Consider the following 10,326-nt stretch of genomic DNA (forward strand, 5'->3'; position numbering starts at 1 on the left):
CACTGTTAGATATACGGTAATATAAACAAATATACTAATAAACGTTATCACTGTGAGTGTGGGATAGCCCCTACTTTTAGATTATAAACACATAATAATATATACTTTATTACTGTCAGTTGTTTCTCAACGTTTGTATTAATTAATAATTACAAAAATATAAACGTATTAGTGGTCTTTAAATGTACTTTACTATTTCAATCGACCATGAGATAGTGACAGTTTTAATAAAGTATTAAATCGGAAATGTTTTACTCTATTTAGTGGTATATTATTTATAGGCCTATAAAAAAATATTTCGTTACTGAGTGGATAATATAAAGAATAATTTAATATAAAGAATATATTTAAAAATTGTTCCTCTTTGTACCTCATCCCCAACGCTCAACTATAATGTTAGATACAGAACCCTAAACTCTAATAGATACAAAATTGGGTTTGTTTAAATGAGTCCAAATAACAAATTTGGACTCATTTTGTGACAAGTTTCTAGGTGCTAATTTTGGTTGACTACATAAATGTCTATTTATTTGTTTCTGTAAACGACAATGTTTTATAGTCCTGCCGTACGTACATTTGAAATCGCCAGTTTTTTTTACGCTGAAATTACTATGTATTCGAGAACCATCTGTGGGCACGAACTAGATAGTACGCGAGCGAAGCGAGCGTACCATCTAGTAATTACTAATTGCTATTTTACATAATTTCATAGTTAATCACTCAAATTGACCCAAAAATTGGATAAAAAATTCGATGATTAAAATGTAAATGTTTATTTTGTCCTTTTGTAAGTGAAATCGTTTTTTTTTTCTATGGAAGTGAATAGCTTCATTAATACTGCAAATGGGCTATTAAAAGTCTGATTTTACAAATCTTTATTTTTTCATGATTTTGTGGATATTTATACCTCCTTAAACGCATAATATTAATTTGATATTATTTTTAACGTAATACTTGACACAATTTTATTAGGCATACCGTTAATTTAAAAGTTTAATAAAAAGGAGTTTAAATTGTATTGCTATTCTTGCGTTTTAGCATTCATTTATAATAACGAAAGCACGAAAGAACAATAAGACAATATGAATAGAAACTAATATTAGAGAATACACTGCAACCTGTACTCGTCGGAGGACATCTGGTTTCTTCTGTTGGCTTCAATACTGATACACTTTGAGGCCAGGATCCACAACGCGGAAAGTTATCAGGAATCTCGGGCAAGTCAGAATCATCACCAACGTGAATCACTAGGCCCATGCCAATCTGTGTAAAATTAATGTTAAAGGATTATGATGAACTTTAAAACATTAATATAAACAAAGTGCATTCAGTTATTTGTGAATGTTATCAATAGAGTAAATATAACCTTTGTAATTGTCTGTATTTTTAAAAGTGTTGTTGACAGTGAAATAATAAGCTGATAATTATGATGTTACTAATGGTGATAATAGTAGCATTCGAGAATAACCTGATAATAGGGCATATATTAAGGTGATGACGATGACCTGACAGGAAACTTTTGTATAAAAACAAAATATCAATAAATATCAAAACAATATATTATATATGATATTATAAGAGCGTTTAAAAATTAAAATTGAATTTTAGTTAGTGAGCGAGTGCCCGAGCGGTTAAGAAAGTGGAACATCTAAGTCCGCAGTGCTTTGATCTTCATGAAATAGAGTGCAATATAAATGTGGCATTATTATAGCGCATTATATAAATCCAAAGGCAAATTACTGAAAAAATTTAAATGCTGTGGATATCAGTGGCTGGATCTCAATAAAGATACAAAAAAAAAGATAAACAGCCAGAGCAGAGGGTCTTAACAGAGCAGAGCTTTCGGGCCACACTAGCCCTTCATAAGTGCATAGATATACTGAAAATGTATTAATTAATTAGAAACGATCTAAAAATGATAAAGAAATTTTATTGAAAATGTTCATCTGGTTTGTAATAATAACTTATTATAGGCCTAAATGTTCTTTTATTCAAATCAACAGTTTGATTTGGAAAAAAGAACATTTCTAATAAGATAAACAAATTTATTGTCAATGGCTACCAGATGTCTCTAATTAGACGGTTACCTGAACCAGTACCAGTTATCCTAAGACCATAAATAAGTTAACATTCTAAATACCTCAATGTGAAACTCCAGATGACAATGGAATAGCCACCATCCTGGATTTGTTGCATGAAATCTCAGAATAGTATAACCACCATCAGGAACGATAACTGTATCTTTTTTAACGGGTTGATAAAATGTTCGCGTCAAAATGCCTGCAACAAACGCATACATTGCTTTTGATTAAGAATTTAATTATACGTGAAACTAAGAAGAACTACAAAGTTAAAGGAGGTGGTGAACATAATATTACTTTCACTCTCTTAATTATGCCTGTCGTTCCCGCTCAAGTCAATATACAAGAACGAGAATATACGTACCGTTCTTATCCAATTGCTTTACTTCTTCAACTGAAGTTGAACTTCCTAATTTCCCCTGACCAATCACCCTAAAATACTGGCCGTGCAAATGTACAGGATGACTAGCGTCAAATGTGACGCCTTCGTCAACGATAATCAACTCTACAACCTAGCACAAATAATGAAAAGGTTTCTCATAGAAGAAATATGTTTGGAATATCAATGTTGTAAAACAGTATGAAAAAAGGAAGACAAGAGGTCTAAATAAAAATATAAGGAATACATAGTTTATTAAGTTAAGTCGAAGATGCTCTCCAGGTGTAATGCCATCCTAAGATGAGTAGTAGTAATTAGTCTTGTTTATTTCATTTCATTTATATGTACTTTTCTACTTTCTATGGACCAGAGATTCCGAAATAAAAGATTGAATAAACATAGAGTGTTTGAAACCATATAAAGTCCAACTTACATCGCCCAAGCGAACAGTCAGAGTATAGGTACACTGACAATATTCGACAGAACAGTTTTTTGAGTTTGAAAAGGTCTCTTCAGTACACAACTCTTCTTCAAGATTGTCTGATGGCTGACTTAGAAGAGGCGATGATGGAAATTCAAAACTGATATGATTAAACTGTGGTGAATACAGATGATGTGAACGATCAACTTGTTCAATTGGATAGTGCTCCGGCTTATGGTAATTGTAGTTGTTCACTTTGTTGAAATCCATTGCAAGGTAGAACTTCTTATCTGGTTCTTGCTGCAACAGAGCGGGATCGTCTTCTTCATCTATGAAAAAAAAAATGCGAAACATAACAATTCAAACTAGAGTGTACTCCGAGAGTACAAACCTCCGCCTACTGTAAAATTCCCCTACATAAAATGCCCCCTGAATATTTTTTTTTTACATTTTTTTTTATTAGTTCTAAGTGTAAATATGTTAACTGCACACTACAAAGTTGTGGATGACAGTGTGGTGTAATGGTTATGTATCCAGCCTCTCACAGTTGAGATCGCTGGTTCAAGTCCCACTGAGGGATTTTCTTTTTTTTTTTTTAATTTTTTTTTTTTTTGGTGGACCTTGATCTTTGACCCTGACCCTTCAAAATGTAACCACAATTATATGATGTGTCATTGATCATTGTGGCTAAGTTTGGTGAGAATCGGATCTAAACTGTGGTCTCTAGGCAGTAAAATAGTTTTTTGTTAGTTGTGACCTTGACCTATGACCTTTCCCCCTCAAATTCGAACTCGTCCGAGCTTTTTGGGCATAGATCATTGTGTCCAAATTTGGTTAGAATCGGATAAAAACTGTGGCCTCCAGGCTGTTCACAGACACACACACAAACACACCCACACACACACAAACACACAAACAAACATACAGGGGTGAAAACATAACCTCCTTGGCGGAGGTAATTAACATAATTCTGTAAGTTACTCGTTAAACGATCAATTGGCATGATCTGATTTTGTGATTTCTTAATATTTTAATTAACCGAATGTGTCCATGATACTCAATTAAATGTAGTTGACGGTACGTATAGTCAACCAACCAAAAATTGGACGTACTTCACTTTAATCACAAATGATTATATAAATATATATATAATTGAGGGACTAGTGCTGTTCCGCCGTACTACGCCGAGAATATTATATGCAGATATATCGTAACCATTAGACCATTCATAGTATTGTTCAAACTCGATTGAATAGCGACTCTTTAAAGATGTATTGTCCCCCTAAAAATTTTTTTTTTTCAATTTTTGTTGTTGAATATGCCATTTTAATGTCGCATAATAGTTATAGACTTCGACCAAAAATTGGATCGAAAAAAAATTTATTTACCTGAAAAAACTGGAATTTAAAGCAAAAAATTGTCAAATGGATTTTTGGTTGAATTTAATCATTTTTCATGTTATTTTATAAGTGAAAACATTATTTTTCCGTTTTTTTTTATACGGAAGTAATTCACTTGATTAAAACTACAAAATAACCTATTCAAAGTCTGATTTAATTAATCTTTATTTTGTATGTTTTTGGGGGACAATACATCTTTAACACTTTTGGTGTGGTACGGCGGAATCTTGTTCATACCTGTGGAAGTAAGTTCCACAATTGGAATATTGTCTTCACTTTCCTCTTTGTTTAACGGATTCAAAACCTTTCCTTGCCTATCAATATCTTCGTTCTCTTTTGGAATCTCAGAAGCAGCGCCTTTGTAACGTATGATGGCCAATTCTTGTACATATCTACAATCTGCAAGTCCCTTTACTCGTACCCAATAATTTGAAATAGATTGATTGGCATTCAAGACAAATCCAAAGCGTTCCCCGCCGTATATGACATATGCATCAACTTCGATCGGATTAATCGCTGCTCCATCAGATGATATTATAAGCAATGTATGGTTATCGACTGATATCTTAAGAGCACAGTTTGTAATTGCGTTGCTGATTGATCGGAACATATACCGAAAGCCTTGTTCGACTTCAAAAACTTCTCTTGGTGTAAATTGTGTTTGGCCATTTTCATCAATAAATTCATGTCGTTTTCCTTTACCGTTTATAAGTACAGCTTCTGGTTTATTACTTCCATCATCATGATGGTGTGAAGCAAATTTAGCTAAAGTCAGCTGATCAAGCCAATCATGTACAATCATAATATGTTCTGACAGATCATAGTCGTATAGATAAGAATTTGGATTCCGTAAAGGAGCCTGGCGAACGATAAGGGCACCAAAAAGTCCATCAGAACGCTGCATCCCTGAATGCGCATGCCACCAATGTGTACCTGTCGGTTCCACAAGTAGTGAATAGACAAATTTGGTGTGAGTTGGAATAGCACATTGAGTAATCATTGGTACGCCGTCCATGTACGGTGAATTTCGTACATGAACACCATGCCAATGGATAGTTGTTCCTTCAGAATTTCCAAGGAGGTTAGTGACTTCAACTTCGATACTGTCTCCCTCGCAAACCTGAAAGACATTTATCATCAAACATTAATTCTTAAAAATAGCACCTAAACAGTAACATGATTATGTCATCCTTGTTATATGTCTAAGCAAGTACCGTACTATGTTAACAGATACTAAATAATTTGCTCTTTCGTACATAATGGATAATTTTGTGATATAAAAATTAAAAAAAATAATAAGTTAATTTAGTTTCGGATACTATAATGCATACCTCAATTTTTGGTCCTGGAAACTGTCTATTAACCGTCATAATGGCTCTGGCAACACCATTGAGTGGCACACAGTCTTGCAAATCACAGTTAGTTATATTGAACGGGCAATCGTAACATGCTTTTGACATAGAGTAATATAATTCCAAAGTAAAGTTAAAACGGCAGATTGCTGGTTCTGCCGGCCACTTACATTCTCGTTTGCAATCACTGCCATCGGTAAAGTATTGGACAGCTCCTAAACAAGTTAAAAATGTAAATATATTTATTCATGTAAATGTATTAATCCTTGTCCTCAAGCTTTCAGATTAGACCCTCCACGGACTCACGGCAGCCAATAGTGCAGCGCCTACCAGATCAGCACACCGAGAGACGATTCCTTACTTTTTTTAACGTGCACTAATACATGTACAGCTTTACATCCCATCTGAAGGACGAGGCAATGAGAATAAAGCAGCTTTCATAAGGATGCAATGGTACAGATAGGCTCGAACCCATGCTCATCACATGCTTGTCCGATAGGGTTTCCGTTTACGCGGGAAGCACCGGTATGGTTTCTCTAATAGGGGGTGTCCAATGGAAGGGATTCTAATGTAATTTTCTCTTTAAATTTTTCTGTCTTTCGTATTTATATGGTATTTTGATTAATTTTGTAATATCACGAACTTATATTGATGGAACGAGTTATGCTGTACATCAATCTCGTGAATAAATACCGTTTATAAACATATTATCACTTGGGTATACCATAGAGGTATAAATAGGTATACACAGCACACCGACGGTCTAACATCCAGAACGCACCCAGGTGCAACGTTGGTAATCTGCCGAGAACCAGTGTTTCAACGCAGTATGGACGTATTTCAAAAATATAAGTCTATAGTATTCAGATACAACAGACAAAAGCAAATTATTACCATTATTGCTTCCGGGTATCAATGTTTCAATATCTAAACATATGAATAAACCAGCATTGTTCTTATTTTCTTTCTGCAATTTTTATTAGTCGCCTTTATTGTGGACAAAGAATATTGATCCTTAAGATTGTTTGAACATTAAATCATGTTATCCTAATAATCACATGAAGTAGCAAATCACCATATATTAAAGCATAATTATGAACGTGCTTTCCAAAGGTTTTTGCCGATTATAAGTTGAACTATGAAATAAAAATGCTCGCGCAAATATTCCACCAATTTGTTGTGATGAGGATCGATGTGTTCGAGTTGGAAGTGCCCTAACAATAATGCGGCTTTTTTATTTATTAACTAGGCTCTATTTTCCATCATTAGACGAACTGCTAACCTTTACTTGATTAAATATATTGTGTTTGATGAAAAGAAGTGTATCGGTAAATAGTTAAACTATGGAAGTAGACCTTAATCTAATACCAAGGTGAAAAACAAGTTACATGTGGACGTATGCATTTAACACATTTGTGATAACGAAGGTCAATTTACACAATGTGTCTAAAGTCATTATTTAAACTCATAGACGAAAACGCATAGTAGCACTCTCAAAATTCATTGTATATACATGTAGATAAAGTCAATTTTACCTATCATGTTAATTAACACTTGTAGTGTGAGTCTAGTGTTCAGTATATAGTTCCATTCCAAAATTGTTTATATCACTACCAAGCTACCTTCTTTGTTTTCTATTCTTATTCAGTCTCCACCCACCAGTGACCATTGACCACCTTGTCTCCTTTTGTTGTATTCTTTTACCCCTGTCCACTCAGGCAACACTTGCCAGTTCTTATGCTATGACGTTATCCAAATTCCTTCACTTGCACTGATGAAGGGCTAGTGTTGCTCGAAAGCGCTGCTAATTTTTTTGGCTGTTTTACTCTATCGATTTTATTTAGCTTTTTGTTTTTTTTGGTATCTCTATTGAGATCCAGCCACTGATACCCACAGCATTGTCATTTTGTATCTCCATTGAGATCCAGCCACTGATACCCACAGCATTGTCATTTTTTTCAGTAATTTGCCTTTGGATTTCTATATCTATCTCTACCCATAGAGAGAAAATATTTGGTAATTTTTTTCGGCATAAGGACAGTATTTTTTCGCCTTAACGAACGACTTCTTTTGTTCTCGAACCTAACCTTTTTTCTATGTTTACTTCTATATATATATTTATAAAAACATCTCGATTTCGTTTCTCGTACTCACATATATATAATTATTAGTATTATTATTATTTATTCAGCCGAAAGATACATTTTACAAAATATAATACAAATCAACAAATTAAACAAACACGATGCAGGAAGAAAATATAACATCATAGTCACTAGCTGCCAGGAAATCACAAAAGCAGCCTAAGCTACTGTCACCAATTAGGTGTGTAACTATTACGTACTGTATTATGTGCAAGTAGATATAGGTACTAAGTAATGACAATGAGATTAAGCGAAGAAAAAGATATTCATTATTATGTACCTTTTTATGTGTTTATATTGACTGTGTTTGACCGATTTTGTTTAATGATAGCTATATAATTGTATGGTTTGTTAAACTTCAATGTGTGTATTCAGGTTGCAGTAAAGGATAAAGAATGTTTCATGAAAACAAAATCAAGTTTAAGATGGTAAAGATTCAATTTAAACAGCTTAAAAAAAATATACCTTTAATATGTTGAAAATCATTCCAACTATAGTTTATGCTTTTTCATTCCCAATGTAAACGATATGACTTTTATTTTATTATTCTTAGTCCGCGTATTATGGTGCCGTTTACCACCTAAAATAACTTGCCAGAACTCCTCTTATCAATATTTATGGGTATACATCAAGTTCTATTAGTTGTGGCCTAAAACTTGTTATGCAGTCTAGTTCCGACTGATGATGTATGATGTATTTTCATATTTCTTTCAAAGTTTGCAGTCCATGCGGCATACAGTAAATTTCATACTCGGTACCCTATTAGGCAATGTTCTATAATGTTATTGATTCCAAGGTTAAATACATTGTTGATATTCTTTTATTCGTATTGCCATAGGCGCTAAACATAACAATAACTCAACCACAAAGTAAGTGGCAGGAAACACAAAAGGAATTACTAAATCTCCTATCGTTGTATGGGGTTGCACTCTGGATTGCCGGAGTTCATTCTTACTGTGTGCTTTTTAATTAAGCAATAAATCTAGTTGCTTTTCCTATTGAGTTTATTTTCAGTTATAAAGAATAACGCTTCGTGCACACTTGTTCTGTTTCACGGTGTCGTTGAACAAAACAGTATGTACTGTACATTATTGAACGTAGCCATCATAATCCATGAAAAAGAAAAATTGCTTTACCAGTGTTCGGAGATTTATAGCATTACGTTGATGATAATAATAAAATCAAGATTTATATAATAATTATTACCTACCTGATTTGTAAAAGTATAGCAATAGAGTGATTGTCGTCAGCAATTTCAAAGTCATTTTTTTGGTAAACGCAACTAACCAACAGTAGCAATGACCTTTTATCTACTAACCTCAGGAATGACAATTCAGGATAATAGACGCTTGTATTGACTACCCGGTGACGTATACTTACTTAAATTGAACAATAGATTTAATTAGGCTTAATTCATTCACAAAAAACCGATCCTTCGCCATGCTGTTACACTTTACCCACTTACCCAAACCCCTGCCTAAACGGAACTAGATGGTGGGTGGTGCGATAGTCCACAGTATATTAAACAAATTAATTCATCGTTTATATGATCAAAATCATGGTCGTGGTACAATATGACTGGAGTAGGCCTATTTATTTTAAATGTGTGACTAATACGGGCATGTTGGAAGTTATTCTATTAATATTCTTTTTTTTAGAGGGAAAAATATCTTTACTTTGTTTTTGTAGGTAAATTGCGTTACTAAGCGTCACTTTCCCTAGAGTTGCGGCGACATATCCAGATGTCAGTTTGATGGACCATATATGATGTGGTTTGCATAAAAATCTTTTCTACGGAAGCCCGTTCGGGTCACTAGTTAATTATATAGAGTTTTAGGCAGCGATTTATAGGATGTAAACAACCAACTATCACAAGAATGTGTATATCTTAACATAGATTCTAAGTACTGTTTTTTCCTTTGTTCATATACTAATTGATATGCTAATTTAGTGTCCAAGCTTATGTATGTGGGTTGCATTTAATTGGTTTTAGTATTACAGTTTATTTTTAATTTGGTTTTACCGAACTTCCGTTTTATCTGAGCATTATCTGTTTTAATCTAGTCTATCTTTATTTTGATACTCATATATTTTTATATTGTATGTTCCGCCGCTGTTCAAAAAGCGTTTTCCAAATAAATTATTATTATCATATATCATTGGCCTTCCATAACTTGAACTGCGCTGTGGGTATGGATGACGTGATTTTTATAAAGCGATTACCAGATAACCGATTAACGCCGGAGAACATTTTCAGGTGCAACGCGGTCATTTCTGTGGTTTTGTTGACTATGTTTATTTTTTTCAGCAGAAACAGACCCTAAGTAGTATTTTGACAATACTGTAAATAAATATTAACCATTTCTGGTCGCCATTTGAAGCGCAAATTTCCTACTGTGAGTGTGGGCACTGTTAGATATATAGACACATTATCTATATAAATTATGGTTAATTCTGACATAGGCGAGCACAATGCAAAAACTTCGGTACAATTCTCCGCCTTGGATACCTACTTTATCTATCTCAGATGTACCGCGAAACGTAGATTT

At 33.7% G+C, this 10,326-nt stretch overlaps 1 protein-coding gene across 1 annotated transcript; it reads right to left on the reverse strand.

Annotated features, from left to right (window-relative positions):
- Nucleotides 1–753: 753 nt before the first annotated feature.
- On the reverse strand, nucleotides 754–9,190 carry LOC140048938 (uncharacterized). Its single transcript, XM_072093739.1, has 7 exons — nucleotides 8,988–9,190; nucleotides 5,613–5,848; nucleotides 4,519–5,401; nucleotides 2,894–3,210; nucleotides 2,446–2,593; nucleotides 2,141–2,280; nucleotides 754–1,263 (listed from the first exon to the last, which is right to left on the reverse strand). Exons 1-7 carry the CDS (start codon nucleotides 9,040–9,042, stop codon nucleotides 1,042–1,044), a joined length of 2,001 nt encoding a protein of 666 aa, XP_071949840.1. The 5' UTR covers nucleotides 9,043–9,190; the 3' UTR covers nucleotides 754–1,041.
- Nucleotides 9,191–10,326: the final 1,136 nt, after the last annotated feature.

Source organism: Antedon mediterranea, chromosome 5 (genome assembly GCF_964355755.1).
Source record: "Antedon mediterranea chromosome 5, ecAntMedi1.1, whole genome shotgun sequence".
In the NCBI taxonomy this organism is placed as follows: domain Eukaryota; kingdom Metazoa; phylum Echinodermata; class Crinoidea; order Comatulida; family Antedonidae; genus Antedon; species Antedon mediterranea.

Excerpts from the sequence above, each read along its gene's own strand:
- LOC140048938 (XM_072093739.1), bottom strand. The coding sequence starts at position 9,042 with ATGACTTTGAAATTGCTGACGACAATCACTCTATTGCTATACTTTTAC. Across the intron at positions 2,594-2,893 it reads TGACTGTTCGCTTGGGCGAT|GTTGTAGAGTTGATTATCGT; the intron begins GTAAGTTGGACT and ends TATTTGTGCTAG. Across the intron at positions 2,281-2,445 it reads AAAGCAATTGGATAAGAACG|GCATTTTGACGCGAACATTT; the intron begins GTACGTATATTC and ends CGTTTGTTGCAG.